Genomic DNA, 16,594 nt, shown 5'->3' on the forward strand with positions numbered 1-16,594 from the left:
GCACGTGGAATGTGTCGGATGCGGATGCAGGTGGAATGTGCTGGATGCGGATGCAGGTGGAATGTGTCGGATGCGAGTGCAGGTGGAATGTGTAGGAAGCTGGAGCAGGTGGAATGTGTTGGATGAAGTTGCAGGTGGAATGTCTTGGATGCGGGTGCAGGTGGAATATGTTGGATGAAGGTGCAGGTGGAATGTGTTGGAAGAAGGTGCAGGTGGAATGTGTTGGCTGCTGATGCGGGGGAATGTGTTGGATGCGGATGCAGGTGGAATGTGTTGATTGTGCGAGCAGGTTGAATGTGCTGGATACGGGAGCAGGTGGAATGTGTTGGATGCTGGTGCAGGTGGAATGTGTTGGTTGCGGGTGCAGGTGGAATGTGTTGGTTGCGGGTGCAGGTGGAATGTGTTGGATGCTGGTGCAGGTGGAATGTGCTGGATGCGGGTGCAGGTGGAATGTGTTCGATGCGGGAGCAGGTGGAACGTGTTGGATGCGGGTGCAGGTGGAATGTGTTGAATGAAGTTGTAGGTGGAATGTGTTGGTTGCGGGAGCAGGTGGACTGTGCTGGATGTGGGTGGAGGTGGAACGTGTTGGATGCGGGTGGAGGTGGAATGTGTTGGATGAAGTTGTAGGTGGAATGTGTTGGTTGCGGGAGCAGGTGGACTGTGCTGGATGTGGGTGGAGGTGGAATGTGTTGGATGAAGGTGCAGGTGGAATGTGTTGGAAGAAGGTGCAGGTGGAATGTGTTGGATGCCGATGCGGGGGACTGTGTCGGATGCGGATGCAGGTGGAATGTGTTGGATGCGGATGCAGGTGGAATGTGTTGGTTGTGCGAGCAGGTTGAATGTGCTGGATACAGGAGCAGGTGGAACGTGTTGGATGCGGGTGCAGGTGGAATGTGTTGGATGCGGGTGCAGGTGGAATGTGTTGGATGCGGGTGCAGGTGGAATGTGTTGGATGCGGATGCAGGTGGAATGTGTTGGATGCGGATGCAGGTGGAATGTGTCGGATGCGAGTGCAGGTGGAATGTGTAGGATGCTGGAGCAGGTGGAATGTGTTGGATGAAGTTGCAGGTGGAATGTGTTGGATGCTGGTGCAGGTGGAATGTGTTGGTTGCGGGTGCAGGTTGAATGTGCTGGATACGGGAGCAGGTGGAACGTGTTGGATGCGGGTGCAGGTGGAACGTGTTGGATGTGGGTGCAGGTGGAACGTGTTGGATGTGGGTGCAGGTGGAACGTGTTGGATGCGGGTGCAGGTGGAACGTGTTGGATGTGGGTGCAGGTGGAACGTGTTGGATGCGGGTGCAGGTGGAACGTGTTGGATGCGGGTGCAGGTGGAACGTGTTGGATGCGGGTGCAGGTGGAACGTGTTGGATGCGGGTGCAGGTGGAACGTGTTGGATGCGGGTGCAGGTGGAACGTGTTGGATGCGGGTGCAGGTGGAACGTGTTGGATGCGGGTGCAGGTGGAACGTGTTGGATGCGGGTGCAGGTGGAATGTGTTGGATGCTGGTGCAGGTGGAATGTGTTGGATGCTGGTGCAGGTGGAATGTGTTGGTTGCGGGTGCTGGTGGAATGTGTTGGTTGCGGGTGCTGGTGGAATGTGCTGGATGCGGGTGCAGGTGGAATGTGTTCGATGCGGGAGCAGGTGGAACGTGTTGGATGCGGGTGCAGGTGGAACGTGTTGGATGTGGGTGGAGGTGGAATGTGTTGGATGTAGGTGGAGGTGGAATGTGTTGGATGTAGGTGGAGGTGGAATGTGTTGGATGTAGGTGGAGGTGGAATGTGTTGGATGAAGGTGGAAGTGGAATGTGTTGGATGCGGATGCAGGTGGAATGTGTTGGATGCGGATGCAGGTGGAATGGGTTGGATGAAGTTGCAGGTGGAATGTGTTGGATGAAGTGCAGGTGGAATGTGTTGGATGAAGGTGCAGGTGGAATGTGTTGGATGTGGGTGGAAGTGGAATGTGTTGGATGCGGGTGCAGGTGGAACGTGTAGGATGCTGGAGCAGGTGGAATATGCAGGATGAAGTTGCATGTGGAATGTGTCGGATGCGAGTGCAGGTGGAATGTGTAGGATGCTGGAGCAGGTGGAATGTGTTGGATGAAGGTGCAGGTGGAATGTGTTGGATGCCGATGCGGGGGAATGTGTCGGATGCGGATGCAGGTGGAATGTGTTGGATGTGGATGCAGGTGGAATGTGTTGGTTGTGCGTGCAGGTTGAATGTGTTGGTTGTGCGAGCAGGTGGAATGTGCTGGATGCTGGTGCAGGTGGAATGTGCTGGATGCGGGTGCAGGTGGAATGTGTTCGATGCGGGAGCTGGTGGAACGTGTTGAATGAAGTTGTAGGTGGAATGTGTTGGTTGCGGGTGCAGGTGGACTGTGCTGGATGTGGGTGGAGGTGGAATGTGTTGGAAGAAGGTGCAGGTGGAATGTGTTGGATGAAGGTGGAAGTGGAATGTGTTGGATGCCGATGCGGGGGAATGTGTCGGATGTGGATGCAGGTGGAATGTGTTGGATGCGGATGCAGGTGGAATGTGTTGGTTGTGCGTGCAGGTTGAATGTGTAGGATGCTGGAGCAGGTGGAATGGGTTGGATGAAGTTGCAGGTGGAATGTCTTGGATGCGGATGCAGGTGGAATGTGTTGGATGCGGATGCAGGTGGAATGTGTAGGATGTGGGTGGAAGTGGAATGTGTTGGATGCAGGTGCAGGTAGAATGTGCTGGATGAAGTTGCATGTGGAATGGTTTGGATGCGGGTGCAGGTGGAATGTGTTCGTTGCGGGTGCTGGTGGAATGTGTTGGATGTGGATGCAGGTGGAATGTCTTGGATGCGGGTGCAGGTGGAATATGTTGGATGAAGGTGCAGGCGGAATGTGTTGGAAGAAGGTGCAGGTGGAATGTGTTGGATGCCGATGCGGGGGAATGTGTCGGATGCGGATGCAGGTGGAATGTGTTGGATGCGGATGCAGGTGGAATGTGTTGGTTGTGCGTGCAGGTTGAATGTGCTGGATGAAGGTGCAGGTGGAATGTGCTGGATGAAGGTGCAGGTGGAATGTGTTGGATGTGGGTGCAGGTGGAATGCGTTGGATGCGGGTGCAGGTGGAATGTGTTGGATGCGGGTGCAGGTGGAATGTGTGGATGCGGGTGCAGGTTGAACGTGTTGGATGCTGGTACAGGTGGAATGTGCTGGATGAAGGTGCAGGTGGAATGTGTCGGATGAAGGTGCAGGTGGTAAGTGCTGGATGAAGGTGCAGGTGGAATGTGTTGGATGCGGGTGCAGGTGGAATGTGTTGGATGTGGGTGCAGGTGGAATGTGTTGGATGTGGGTGCAGGTGGAATGTGTTGGATGTGGGTGCAGGTGGAATGTGTTGGATGTGGGTGCAGGTGGAATGTGTTGGATGTGCGTGCAGGTGGAATGTGTTGGAGGCGGGTGCAGGTGGAATGTGTGGATGCGGGTGCAGGTGGAATGTGCTGGATGAAGGTGCAGGTGGAATGTGTTGCATGCGGGTGCAGGTGGAATGTGTTGGAGGCCGTTGCGGGGGAATGTGTCTGATGCGGGTGCAGGTTGAATATGTTGGAGGCAGGTGCAGGTGGAATGTGTTGGATGCTGGTGCAGGTGGAATGTGTTGGATGAAGGTGCAGGTGGAATGTCTTGGATGTGGGTGCAGGTGGAATGTCTTGGATGTGGGTGCAGGTGGAATGTCCTGGATGAAGGTGCAGGTGGAATGTGTCGGATGTGAGTGGAGGTGTAATGTGTTGGATGCGGGTGCAGGTGGAATGTGTTGGATGCGGGTGCAGGTGGAATGTGTTGGATGCGGGTGCAGGTGGAATGTGTTGGATGCAGGTGCAGGTGGAATGTCTTGGATGTGGGTGCAGGTGGAATGTGTTGGATGCGGAAGCGGGGGAATGTGTCGGATGCGGGTGCAGGTTGAATGTGTTGGAGGCAGGTGCAGGTGGAATGTGTTGGATGCTGGTGCAGGTGGAATGTGCTGGATGAAGGTGCAGGGGGAATGTGTTGGATGCGGGTGCAGGTTGAATGTGTTGGTGGCGGGTGCAGGTGGAATGTGCTGGATGAAGGTGCAGGGGGAATGTGTTGGATGCGGGTGCAGGTGGAATGTGCTGGATGAATGTGCAGGTGGAGTGTTTTGGTTGCGGGTGCAGGTGGAGTGTGTTGGATGCGGGTGCAGGTGGAATGTGTTGAATGCGGGTGCAGGTGGAATGTGTTGAATGCGGGTGCAGGTGGAATGTGTTGGGTGCAGGTGGAATGTGCTGGATGTGGGTGCAGGTGGAATGTACTGGATGAAGGTGCAGGTGGAACGTGTCGGATGTGGGTGCAGGTGGAATGTGTTGGATGCTGGAGCAGGTGGAATGTGTAGGATGAAGTTGCAGGGGGAATGTGCTGGATGAAGGTGCAGCTGGGATGTGTTGGATGCGGATGCAAATGGAATGTGTTGGATGAAGTTGCAGGTGGAATGTGTTGGATGCGGGTGCAGGTGGAATGTGTTGGATGCGGGTGCAGGTGGAATGTGTTGGATGCGGGTGCAGGTGGAATGTGTTGGATGCGGGTGCAGGTGGAATGTGTCGGATGCGAGTGCAGGTGGAATGTGTAGGATGCTGGAGCAGGTGGAATGTGTTGGATGAAGTTGCAGGTGGAATGTGTTGGAGGCGGGTGCAGGTGGAATGTGCTGGATGAAGGTGCAGGGGGAATGTGTTGGATGCGGATGCAGGTGGAATGTGTTGGTTGTGCGTGCAGGTTGAATGTGTAGGATGCTGGAGCAGGTGGAATGTGTCGGATGCGAGTGCAGGTGGAATGTGTAGGATGCTGGAGCAGGTGGAATGTGTTGGATGAAGTTGCAGGTGGAATGTCTTGGATGCGGGTGCAGGTGGAATATGTTGGATGAAGGTGCTGGTGGAATGTGATGGAAGAAGGTGCAGGTGGAATGTGTTGGATGCCGATGCGGGGGACTGTGTCGGATGCGGATGCAGGTGGAATGTGTTAGATGCGGATGCAGGTGGAATGTGTTGGTTGTGCGTGCAGGTTGAATGTGTTGGATGCGGATGCAGGTGGAATGTGTTGGTTGTGCGTGCAGGTGGAACGTGTTGGATGCGGGTGCAGGTGGAACGTGTTGGATGCGGGTGCAGGTGGAACGTGTTGGATGCGGGTGCAGGTGGAACGTGTTGGATGCTGGTGCAGGTGGAATGTGTTGGTTGCGGGTGCAGGTTGAATGTGCTGGATACGGGAGCAGGTGGAACGTGTTGGATGCGGGTGCAGGTGGAACGTGTTGGATGCGGGTGCAGGTGGAACGTGTTGGATGCGGGTGCAGGTGGAACGTGTTGGATGCGGGTGCAGGTGGAACGTGTTGGATGCGGGTGCAGGTGGAACGTGTTGGATGCGGGTGCAGGTGGAACGTGTTGGATGCGGGTGCAGGTGGAACGTGTTGGATGCGGGTGCAGGTGGAACGTGTTGGATGCGGGTGCAGGTGGAACGTGTTGGATGCGGGTGCAGGTGGAATGTGTTGGATGCTGGTGCAGGTGGAATGTGTTGGATGCTGGTGCAGGTGGAATGTGTTGGATGCTGGTGCAGGTGGAATGTGTTGGATGCTGGTGCAGGTGGAATGTGTTGGATGCTGGTGCAGGTGGAATGTGTTGGTTGCGGGTGCTGGTGGAATGTGTTGGTTGCGGGTGCTGGTGGAATGTGTTGGATGCTGGTGCAGGTGGAATGTGCTGGATGCGGGTGCAGGTGGAATGTGTTCGATGCGGGAGCAGGTGGAACGTGTTGGATGCGGGTGCAGGTGGAATGTGTTGGATGTGGGTGGAGGTGGAATGTGTTGGATGTGGGTGGAGGTGGAATGTGTTGGATGTAGGTGGAGGTGGAATGTGTTGGATGTAGGTGGAGGTGGAATGTGTTGGATGAAGGTGGAAGTGGAATGTGTTGGATGCGGATGCAGGTGGAATGTGTTGGATGCGGATGCAGGTGGAATGGGTTGGATGAAGTTGCAGGTGGAATGTGTTGGATGAAGTTGCAGGTGGAATGTGTTGGATGCGGGTGCAGGTGGAATGGGTTGGATGCGGGTGCAGGTGGAATGGGTTGGATGAAGTGCAGGTGGAATGTGTTGGATGAAGGTGCAGGTGGAATGTGTTGGATGTGGGTGGAAGTGGAATGTGTTGGATGCGGGTGCAGGTGGAACGTGTAGGATGCTGGAGCAGGTGGAATATGCAGGATGAAGTTGCAGGTGGAATGTGTTGGATGCCGATGCGGGGGACTGTGTCGGATGCGGATGCAGGTGGAATGTGTTAGATGCGGATGCAGGTGGAATGTGTTGGTTGTGCGTGCAGGTTGAATGTGTTGGATGCGGATGCAGGTGGAATGTGTTGGTTGTGCGTGCAGGTGGAACGTGTTGGATGCGGGTGCAGGTGGAACGTGTTGGATGCGGGTGCAGGTGGAACGTGTTGGATGCGGGTGCAGGTGGAACGTGTTGGATGCTGGTGCAGGTGGAATGTGTTGGTTGCGGGTGCAGGTTGAATGTGCTGGATACGGGAGCAGGTGGAACGTGTTGGATGCGGGTGCAGGTGGAACGTGTTGGATGCGGGTGCAGGTGGAACGTGTTGGATGCGGGTGCAGGTGGAACGTGTTGGATGCGGGTGCAGGTGGAACGTGTTGGATGCGGGTGCAGGTGGAACGTGTTGGATGCGGGTGCAGGTGGAACGTGTTGGATGCGGGTGCAGGTGGAACGTGTTGGATGCGGGTGCAGGTGGAACGTGTTGGATGCGGGTGCAGGTGGAATGTGTTGGATGCTGGTGCAGGTGGAATGTGTTGGATGCTGGTGCAGGTGGAATGTGTTGGATGCTGGTGCAGGTGGAATGTGTTGGATGCTGGTGCAGGTGGAATGTGTTGGATGCTGGTGCAGGTGGAATGTGTTGGATGCTGGTGCAGGTGGAATGTGTTGGATGCTGGTGCAGGTGGAATGTGTTGGTTGCGGGTGCTGGTGGAATGTGTTGGTTGCGGGTGCTGGTGGAATGTGTTGGATGCTGGTGCAGGTGGAATGTGCTGGATGCGGGTGCAGGTGGAATGTGTTCGATGCGGGAGCAGGTGGAACGTGTTGGATGCGGGTGCAGGTGGAATGTGTTGGATGTGGGTGGAGGTGGAATGTGTTGGATGTGGGTGGAGGTGGAATGTGTTGGATGTAGGTGGAGGTGGAATGTGTTGGATGTAGGTGGAGGTGGAATGTGTTGGATGTAGGTGGAGGTGGAATGTGTTGGATGTAGGTGGAGGTGGAATGTGTTGGATGAAGGTGGAAGTGGAATGTGTTGGATGCGGATGCAGGTGGAATGTGTTGGATGCGGATGCAGGTGGAATGTGTTGGATGAAGTTGCAGGTGGAATGTGTTGGATGCGGGTGCAGGTGGAATGGGTTGGATGCGGGTGCAGGTGGAATGGGTTGGATGAAGTGCAGGTGGAATGTGTTGGATGAAGGTGCAGGTGGAATGTGTTGGATGTGGGTGGAAGTGGAATGTGTTGGATGCGGGTGCAGGTGGAACGTGTAGGATGCTGGAGCAGGTGGAATATGCAGGATGAAGTTGCATGTGGAATGTGTTGGATGCCGATGCGGGGGAATGTGTCGGATGCGGATGCAGGTGGAATGTGTTGGATGTGGATGCAGGTGGAATGTGTTGGTTGTGCGTGCAGGTTGAATGTGTTGGTTGTGCGTGCAGGTTGAATGTGTTGGATGCGGATGCAGGTGGAATGTGTTGGTTGTGCGAGCAGGTTGAATGTGCTGGATGCTGGTGCAGGTGGAATGTGCTGGATGCGGGTGCAGGTGGAATGTGTTCGATGCGGGAGCTGGTGGAACGTGTTGAATGAAGTTGTAGGTGGAATGTGTTGGTTGCGGGTGCAGGTGGACTGTGCTGGATGTGGGTGGAGGTGGAATGTGTTGGAAGAAGGTGCAGGTGGAATGTGTTGGATGAAGGTGGAAGTGGAATGTGTTGGATGCCGATGCGGGGGAATGTGTCGGATGTGGATGCAGGTGGAATGTGTTGGATGCGGATGCAGGTGGAATGTGTTGGTTGTGCGTGCAGGTTGAATGTGTAGGATGCTGGAGCAGGTGGAATGGGTTGGATGAAGTTGCAGGTGGAATGTCTTGGATGCGGATGCAGGTGGAATGTGTTGGATGCGGATGCAGGTGGAATGTGTAGGATGTGGGTGGAAGTGGAATGTGTTGGATGCAGGTGCAGGTAGAATGTGCTGGATGAAGTTGCATGTGGAATGGTTTGGATGCGGGTGCAGGTGGAATGTGTTCGTTGCGGGTGCTGGTGGAATGTGTTGGATGTGGCTGCAGGTGGAATGTCTTGGATGCGGGTGCAGGTGGAATATGTTGGATGAAGGTGCAGGCGGAATGTGTTGGAAGAAGGTGCAGGTGGAATGTGTTGGATGCCGATGCGGGGGAATGTGTCGGATGCGGATGCAGGTGGAATGTGCTGGATGTGCGTGCAGGTTGAATGTGCTGGATGAAGGTGCAGGTGGAATGTGCTGGATGAAGGTGCAGGTGGAATGTGCTGGATGTGGGTGCAGGTGGAATGCGTTGGATGCGGGTGCAGGTGGAATGTGTTGGATGCGGGTGCAGGTGGAATGTGTGGATGCGGGTGCAGGTTGAACGTGTTGGATGCTGGTACAGGTGGAATGTGCTGGATGAAGGTGCAGGTGGAATGTGTCGGATGAAGGTGCAGGTGGTAAGTGCTGGATGAAGGTGCAGGTGGAATGTGTTGGATGCGGGTGCAGGTGGAATGTGTTGGATGTGGGTGCAGGTGGAATGTGTTGGATGTGCGTGCAGGTTGAATGTGTTGGAGGCGGGTGCAGGTGGAATGTGTGGATGCGGGTGCAGGTGGAATGTGCTGGATGAAGGTGCAGGTGGAATGTGTTGCATGCGGGTGCAGGTGGAATGTGTTGGAGGCCGTTGCGGGGGAATGTGTCTGATGCGGGTGCAGGTTGAATATGTTGGAGGCGGGTGCAGGTGGAATGTGTTGGATGCTGGTGCAGGTGGAATGTGTTGGATGAAGGTGCAGGTGGAATGTCTTGGATGTGGGTGCAGGTGGAATGTCCTGGATGAAGGTGCAGGTGGAATGTGTCGGATGTGAGTGGAGGTGTAATGTGTTGGATGCGGGTGCAGGTGGAATGTGTTGGATGCGGGTGCAGGTGGAATGTGTTGGATGCAGGTGCAGGTGGAATGTCTTGGATGTGGGTGCAGTTGCAATGTGTTGGAAGAAGGTGCAGGTGGAATGTGTTGGATGCGGAAGCGGGGGAATGTGTCGGATGCGGGTGCAGGTTGAATGTGTTGGAGGCAGGTGCAGGTGGAATGTGTTGGATGCTGGTGCAGGTGGAATGTGCTGGATGAAGGTGCAGGGGGAATGTGTTGGATGCGGGTGCAGGTTGAATGTGTTGGTGGCGGGTGCAGGTGGAATGTGCTGGATGAAGGTGCAGGGGGAATGTGTTGGATGCGGGTGCAGGTGGAATGTGTTGGATGCGGGTGCAGGTGGAATGTGCTGGATGAAGGTGCAGGTGGAATGTGTTGGATGCGGGTGCAGGTTGAATGTGTTGGTGGCGGGTGCAGGTGGAATGTGCTGGATGAAGGTGCAGGGGGAATGTGTTGGATGCGGGTGCAGGTGGAATGTGTTGGATGAATGTGCAGGTGGAGTGTTTTGGTTGCGGGTGCAGGTGGAGTGTGTTGGATGCGGGTGCAGGTGGAATGTGTTGGATGCGGGTGCAGGTGGAATGTGTTGAATGCGGGTGCAGGTGGAATGTGTTGAATGCGGGTGCAGGTGGAATGTGTTGGATGCGGATGGAGGTGGAATTTGCTGGATGCGGGTGCAGGTGGAATGTGTTGGGTGCAGGTGGAATGTGCTGGATGTGGGTGCAGGTGGAATGTACTGGATGAAGGTGCAGGTGGAACGTGTCGGATGTGGGTGCAGGTGGAATGTGTTGGATGCTGGAGCAGGTGGAATGTGTAGGATGAAGTTGCAGGGGGAATGTGCTGGATGAAGGTGCAGCTGGGATGTGTTGGATGCGGATGCAGATGGAATGTGTTGGATGAAGTTGCAGGTGGAATGTGTTGGATGCGGGTGCAGGTGGAATGTGTTGGATGCGGGTGCAGATGGAATGTGTCGGATGCGAGTGCAGGTGGAATGTGTAGGATGCTGGAGCAGGTGGAATGTGTTGGATGAAGTTGCAGGTGGAATGTGTTGGAGGCGGGTGCAGGTGGAATGTGCTGGATGAAGGTGCAGGGGGAATGTGTTGGATGCGGATGCAGGTGGAATGTGTTGGTTGTGCGTGCAGGTTGAATGTGTAGGATGCTGGAGCAGGTGGAATGTGTTGGATGAAGTTGCAGGTGGAATGTGTTGGAGGTGGGTGCAGGTAGAATGTGTTGGATGCAGGTGCAGGTGGAATGTGCTGGATGCAGGTGGAATGTGCTGGATGCAGTTGGAATGTGCTGGATGAAGGTGCAAGTGGAATGTTTCGGATGTGGGTGCAGGTGGAATGTGTTGGATGTGGGTGCAGGTGGAATGTGCTGGATGCAGGAGCAGGTGGAACGTGTTGGATGCGGGTGCAGGTGGAACGTGTTGGAAGAAGGTGCAGGTGGAATGTGTTGGAAGAAGGTGCAGGTGAAATGTGTTGGATGCCGATGCGGGGGAATGTGTCTGATGCGGATGCAGGTGGAATGTGTTGGTTGTGCATGCAGGTTGAATGTGTTGGATGCAGGAGCAGGTGGAATGTGTTGGATTCGGGTGCAGATGGAATGAGTTGGTTGTGGGTGCAGGTGGAATGTGTTGGATGATGTTGCACGTGGAATGAGTTGGATGCTGGTGCAGGTGGAATGTGCTGGATATGGGTGCAGGAGGAATGTGTTGGATGAAGGTGCAGCTGGAACGTGTTGGGTGAGGGTGCAGGCGGAATGTGTTGAATGCGGATGGAGGTGGAATTTGCTGGATGCGGGTGCAGGTGGAATGTGTTGGGTGCAGGTGGAATGTGTTGGATGCGGCTGCAGGTGGAATGTGTTGGGTGCGGGTGCGGGTGGAGTATGTTGGAGGTGGGTGCAGGTAGAATGTGTTGGATGCAGGTGCAGGTGGAATGTGCTGGATGCAGGTGGAATGTGCTGGATGCAGTTGGAATGTGCTGGATGAAGGTGCAGCTGGAACGTGTCGGATGGGGTGCAAGTGGAATGTGTCGGATGTGGGTGCAGGTGGAATGTGTTGGATGTGGGTGCAGGTGGAATGTGCTGGATGCAGGAGCAGGTGGAACGTGTTGGATGCGGGTGCAGGTGGAATGTGTTGGAAGAAGGTGCAGGTGGAATGTGTTGGAAGAAGGTGCAGGTGAAATGTGTTGGATGCCGATGCGGGGGAATGTGTCTGATGCGGATGCAGGTGGAATGTGTTGGTTGTGCATGCAGGTTGAATGTGTTGGATGCAGGAGCAGGTGGAATGTGTTGGATTCGGGTGCAGATGGAATGAGTTGGTTGTGGGTGCAGGTGGAATGTGTTGGATGATGTTGCACGTGGAATGTGTTGGATGCTGGTGCAGGTGGAATGTGCTGGATATGGGTGCAGGAGGAATGTGTTGGATGAAGGTGCAGCTGGAACGTGTTGGGTGAGGGTGCAGGCGGAATGTGCTGGATGCAGGTGCAGGTGGAAAGTACTGGATAGAGGTGCATTTGGAATGTGTTGGATGCAGGTGCAGGTGGAATTTGCTGGATGCGGGTGCAGGTGGAATGTGTTGAATGCGGATGGAGGTGGAATTTGCTGGATGCGGGTGCAGGTGGAAAGTGTTGGATGCGGGTGCAGGTGGAATGTGTTGGGTGCAGGTGGAATGTGTTGGGTGTAGGTGGAATTTGCTGGATGCGGGTGCAGGTGGAATGTGTTGGGTGCAGGTGGAATGTGTTGGGTGTAGGTGGAATATGCTGGATGTGGGTGCAGGTGGAATGTGTTGGGTGTAGGTGGAATGTGCTGAATGTGGGTGCAGGTGGAATGTGCTGGATTGTGTGATCATAAGAAAGATCACCCAGCAACCTTTCAAAGATCCTACCTGAAACATTGACTCCCCTTCTTCACTGATGCTGTTTGACCTGCTGTGGTTTTTCCAGCTCCATTTTGTATCCACTCTGAGTCTCCAGTATCCGGAGTTCTCACTCTCTCCATAAAGCCAATATTCCATTACCTTTTTGAACACTTTCTCTACCAGTTCATAATCTTATGAGATTTCCCCTAGCGTCATAGAGATGTACAGCACGGAAACAGACCCTTCAGTCCAACCCATCCATGCCAACTAGATATCCCAACCCCATCTAATCCCACCTGCCAGCAGCTGGCCCATATCCCTCTAAACCCTTCCTATTCAAATACCCATCCAGATGCTTTTTAAATGTTGCAATTGTACCAGCCTCCACCCCTTCTTCTGGCAGCTCATTCCATACACATACCACCCTCTGAGTGAAAACGTTGCTGCTTAGCTCTCTTTTATATCTCTCCCCTCTCACCCTAAACCTACGCCCTCTAATTCTCCCCCAGCCCAGGGAAAAGACTTTGTCTATTTATCCTATCCATGCCCCTCATGATTTTATTAACCTCTATCAGGTCACCCCTCAGCCTCCGACGCTCCAGGGAAAACAGCTAGTTGTTGTTTCAGTTGAAAATTGCACACAATAGATGGGTCACCTGAGTCTCCTGTGATACAATCGGCTTTGGTATTCACTCTATGTTCCAAGAACGTTGTCTGTATACATTGCATGATACACTCATATCTTTAGGGCTTAGTATAGGAGGGTAGAGGCAGGTTGTACACAGGCATTGTCCAGGGCCGCAGGTAAGACTTAACCTGCATCTGTCTCAAGTGATTTGTCCCTAAGGAATACCAGCTAGGATTTATGTGTCTTTAACCCAGCATAGTGTACTAAACAAACAGGCTGTATGGAAACGCAGACACTATGTGCTGAGATATCTGTAATAAATTTCCAACAAAGTGCTCCTATCAAGGAATTCTGGCAGCATATCCTGGAGAATTGGAATGGAGTTCCCACTGCATATCTCAAGGAGCTTGCATGAAAATTCTGGCAAAGCACTGACTGGAACATTGATGGAAACATTAAATGGAGACCACAGGGATCGCGATGTGAAAAGATTCCGTCTGTTAGCATTCCCTCAACTCTCATACTTTTCATCTTAACAACATGAGGCTTTAAAAATCAAATGGCATTTCTTAATAATTGTGATAAAAGATTTCTTTATAGATTGGGTTAAATAATTAGTCGGCAGCTGGAGACGATTGGAACATGAATTTAAACTGGGTGCTGTCCTTATGCTGAAAATTCCATGAGGATTGTACATAAATTGTGGTCAAATTTGACATTTACTGTCAGATTTGTTCTGTAACTGTAACCGTCCTGAGGGAAGACTGTCCCAGGCTCCAGACTTTGGAGAAACCCAACACTGGAATCAAAGTCGAAGTCAGGGCACCTTTGAATAAGTCAAAGTGGCAACATGTGACGTTTCTGTTTTGTTTGAAGATCAGTTTGGAAGTGGGAAGGCATCAAAGACACACCGAGTGACTAACCCCTAGGGGTGGGGGAGGGGGATCCCTGAACAGTATGATTTACCCCCTGGGGAGGGGGGGGATCGCTGGGAAGTATGATTTACCCCTTGGGGGGGTCATTGTACAGTGATTTACCCCCAGGGTGGGGGAGGGGGGTCCCTGTACAGTGTGATTTACTCCCTGAAGAGGGGGGGGGGGTCCCTGGGAAGTATGACTTACCCCCAGGGGAGGGGGTCCTTGTACAGTGATTTACCCCCAGGGTGGGGGAGGGGGGTCCCTGTAGTGTGATTTACTCCCTGAAGAGGGGGAGGGGTCCCTGGGAAGTATGACTTACTCCCAGGGGAGGGGGTTCTTGTACAGTGATTTACCCCTAGGGTGGGGGAGGAGGGTCCCTGTACATTGTGATTTACTCCTTGGAGAGGGGGGGTCTCTGACCAGTGTGATTTACCCCCCCAGGGTGAGGGAGTCCCTGCACAGTGTGATTTACCCCCTGGACAGGGGGGTCCCTGAACAGTGTGATTTACCTCCCCAGGGGAAGAGAAGTCCATGGGCAGTGTGATTTACCCCCAGCAGGAGGGGGGGGGGGTCCCTGAACAGTATGATTTACTCCCACTCCCCGGGGAAGGCGGGGGGGGGGGGGGTCCCTGTACAGTGAGAATTACCCTACCCCCGGGGAGAGGGTGGTCCCTGAACAGTGAGATTTACCCCCTGGAGGGTGTCCCTGTACAGTGTGATTTACCTGGAGCCCAGTAATCCTACCCACACTCTCCAGGGGTGGAGGTAGGGATGGGGGCAGGCTCTTGCTTTGGCCCTCAGTTTGCTCTGGACCTGGAAAAGATCCCAGTGGATGGGCTTTCTCACCAATTGATGAAAAGAAAGGAAGAAATCACAATTCATGAACAATCCTGGGTCATCTCAAGAGCGGAGAGCCTCTAATCACTATAGGAAAGACAGAAATCAATTTGCACACAACAAGTTCCATTATCCAAGTAGTAATAATCAGGGAATCTACTTTTGTGATTTTTTTTTAAAGATTATTTCACAAGCATCACTGCCTGGACCAGCATTCACTGCCCATCTTTAACTGGCCCTTGAGAAAGTGATGGCAAGCCTCATCCCTGAAAGCTGCTACCTAATAATTGAACAACCGCCCCTTGATATTCAACAGCATTACCATCACTGAATCTCCCACAATCAGTACCCTGTGGGTTATCATTGACCAGAAACTCAGTTGGACTCACCACAAAAATACAGTGGCCACAAGAGAAGGTCAGGGGCTAGGAATCCTGCGGTGAATAACTTACCTCCTGACTCCCCAAAGCCTGTCCACCATCGACAAGGCACAACTCAGGAAAGTGATGGCACACTTCCTGGATGGGTGCTGCTCCAACAACACTCAACGTTCAAGACACCATCCAGGACAAAGCAGCCCAACTGATTGGCACCAAATCCACAAACATCCACCAACTCCACCACCGATGCTCTATAGCAGCAGTGTGTACCATCTACAAGATGCAGTGCAGAAATTCACCAAAGATCCTTAGATTGCACCTTCCAAACACAAGACCACTTCCAAAACACAAGATGAACAGGAGTAGCAAATACATGGGAACACCAGCCTCCAAGCCATTCACCATCCTGACTTGGAATTATATCACCGTTCCTTTACTGTCACTGGATCAAAGTCCTGGCATTCCTCTGCCAATGGTATTGTGGGTCAACCTACAGCACATGGACTGCAGCGGTTCAAGAAGGCAGCTCACCACCACATTCTCTAAGACAAAGTTAAAAATCACACAACACCGGGTTAGAGTTTATTTGGTTTATTTGGAAGTACAAGCTGTCAGAGCACTGTTCCTTCGTCAGGTAGCTGGCTATATATATTTCCAAGTCAGAATGGTGAATTCCTTGGACAGGAGCTTGGTTCTGGTATTTCTGTGCCAGGAGGAACTGCCCCGCTTTCCTTTGAGATGGGCACGTGGCATCTTTTGCAACTACCTAAGAGGGTTGATGGGTATCTGTTTAAAATCCCAATCAAAGTCTGACACCCCAGGCAGTGCAGCATCACTATTACGTTGGAGTATCAGGCTGGGGCTGTGTTTTTTATTTTATAATGGGTCTTCAGTCAAAAGCGTGGTATTTGTTGCCCATTGCTTGTATGCTCATATTGAAAGAAGTGCAAAGGACATTATCATATTGTCAAGTGCTCCTAGATTCTCACTTCATGAGCACTTTGATTAATGATGGCGCCAAAGGTGGATATAGAGATGAGAAATGGATGGGCTTGTTGGACACTTGCTCTCTCTAAAGCCTCTCATGCTGTTCTCTCGGTTTCCTTGCAGCTTCAGAATCTGGGACCTTTCACTGTTGGCCATTTGCTGGTCAAAGTGACCATCCCGACACTAACTAAAGGGAGCAATCTTCTCCTGGTCCTGACTAACAGCTCCAGCAGCCCGGTGAGTACAGAGAACTGCATTACTGCTGAGCTTAATGAGTGACAATCCGTCAATGACAGGGTGACACTCTCTCTACCAGGGTGATTCCACTAATGCCATTCCAATTACTGACGGTACCACTCCCTTTCAATGTTTGGGATGCTGTTGGTAATTCAATGAGAGGACAAATAGACTTCCCAATGGTGAGTTTCACTCTTCGAGAAAGGGACTGACATGGACTTGATGTTTACAGCAGAGAAAGAGGCCATCAGAATCGCAGAAGTGTTACAGCACAGGAGGAGGCCATTTGGCCCATTGTGCCTGCATTGACTCATTAAATAAGTGTTGTTATCTCATGCTAATCTCCTCCTTTCTCCGGATACCCTTGCACACTTGTTTCCAAGTAATTATCTGACACTCTCCTGAATGCCTCAATTGAACAATCAGTCCATACCAGTGACGTTCACTCTTCATGAGACTGGTGTTGATGGTAAGACTTCTTTCTATGAGAAAAGTCTCTGTGAAGGATTTTCTGATGATTATAATCCCACTTAAATGTGATGTGTTTTACATTTTATCTGTGTGAACCCTGCAG

The 16,594-nt window shown here is 52.7% G+C and overlaps 1 protein-coding gene across 2 annotated transcripts in view; it reads left to right on the forward strand.

The window, feature by feature from the left end:
* itga11a (integrin, alpha 11a) overlaps positions 1-16,594 on the forward strand; it is a 197,126-nt gene that overhangs the window by 150,828 nt on the left and 29,704 nt on the right. For both annotated transcript variants that reach the window (XM_072565257.1, XM_072565258.1), the window contains one exon: positions 15,907-16,020. In XM_072565257.1, the coding sequence (XP_072421358.1) occupies positions 15,907-16,020 (114 nt within the window). The remainder of the gene's footprint in view (positions 1-15,906; positions 16,021-16,594) is intronic.

This window comes from Chiloscyllium punctatum, chromosome 48 (assembly GCF_047496795.1).
Source record: "Chiloscyllium punctatum isolate Juve2018m chromosome 48, sChiPun1.3, whole genome shotgun sequence".
NCBI classification, from domain to species: Eukaryota; Metazoa; Chordata; class Chondrichthyes; order Orectolobiformes; family Hemiscylliidae; genus Chiloscyllium; species Chiloscyllium punctatum.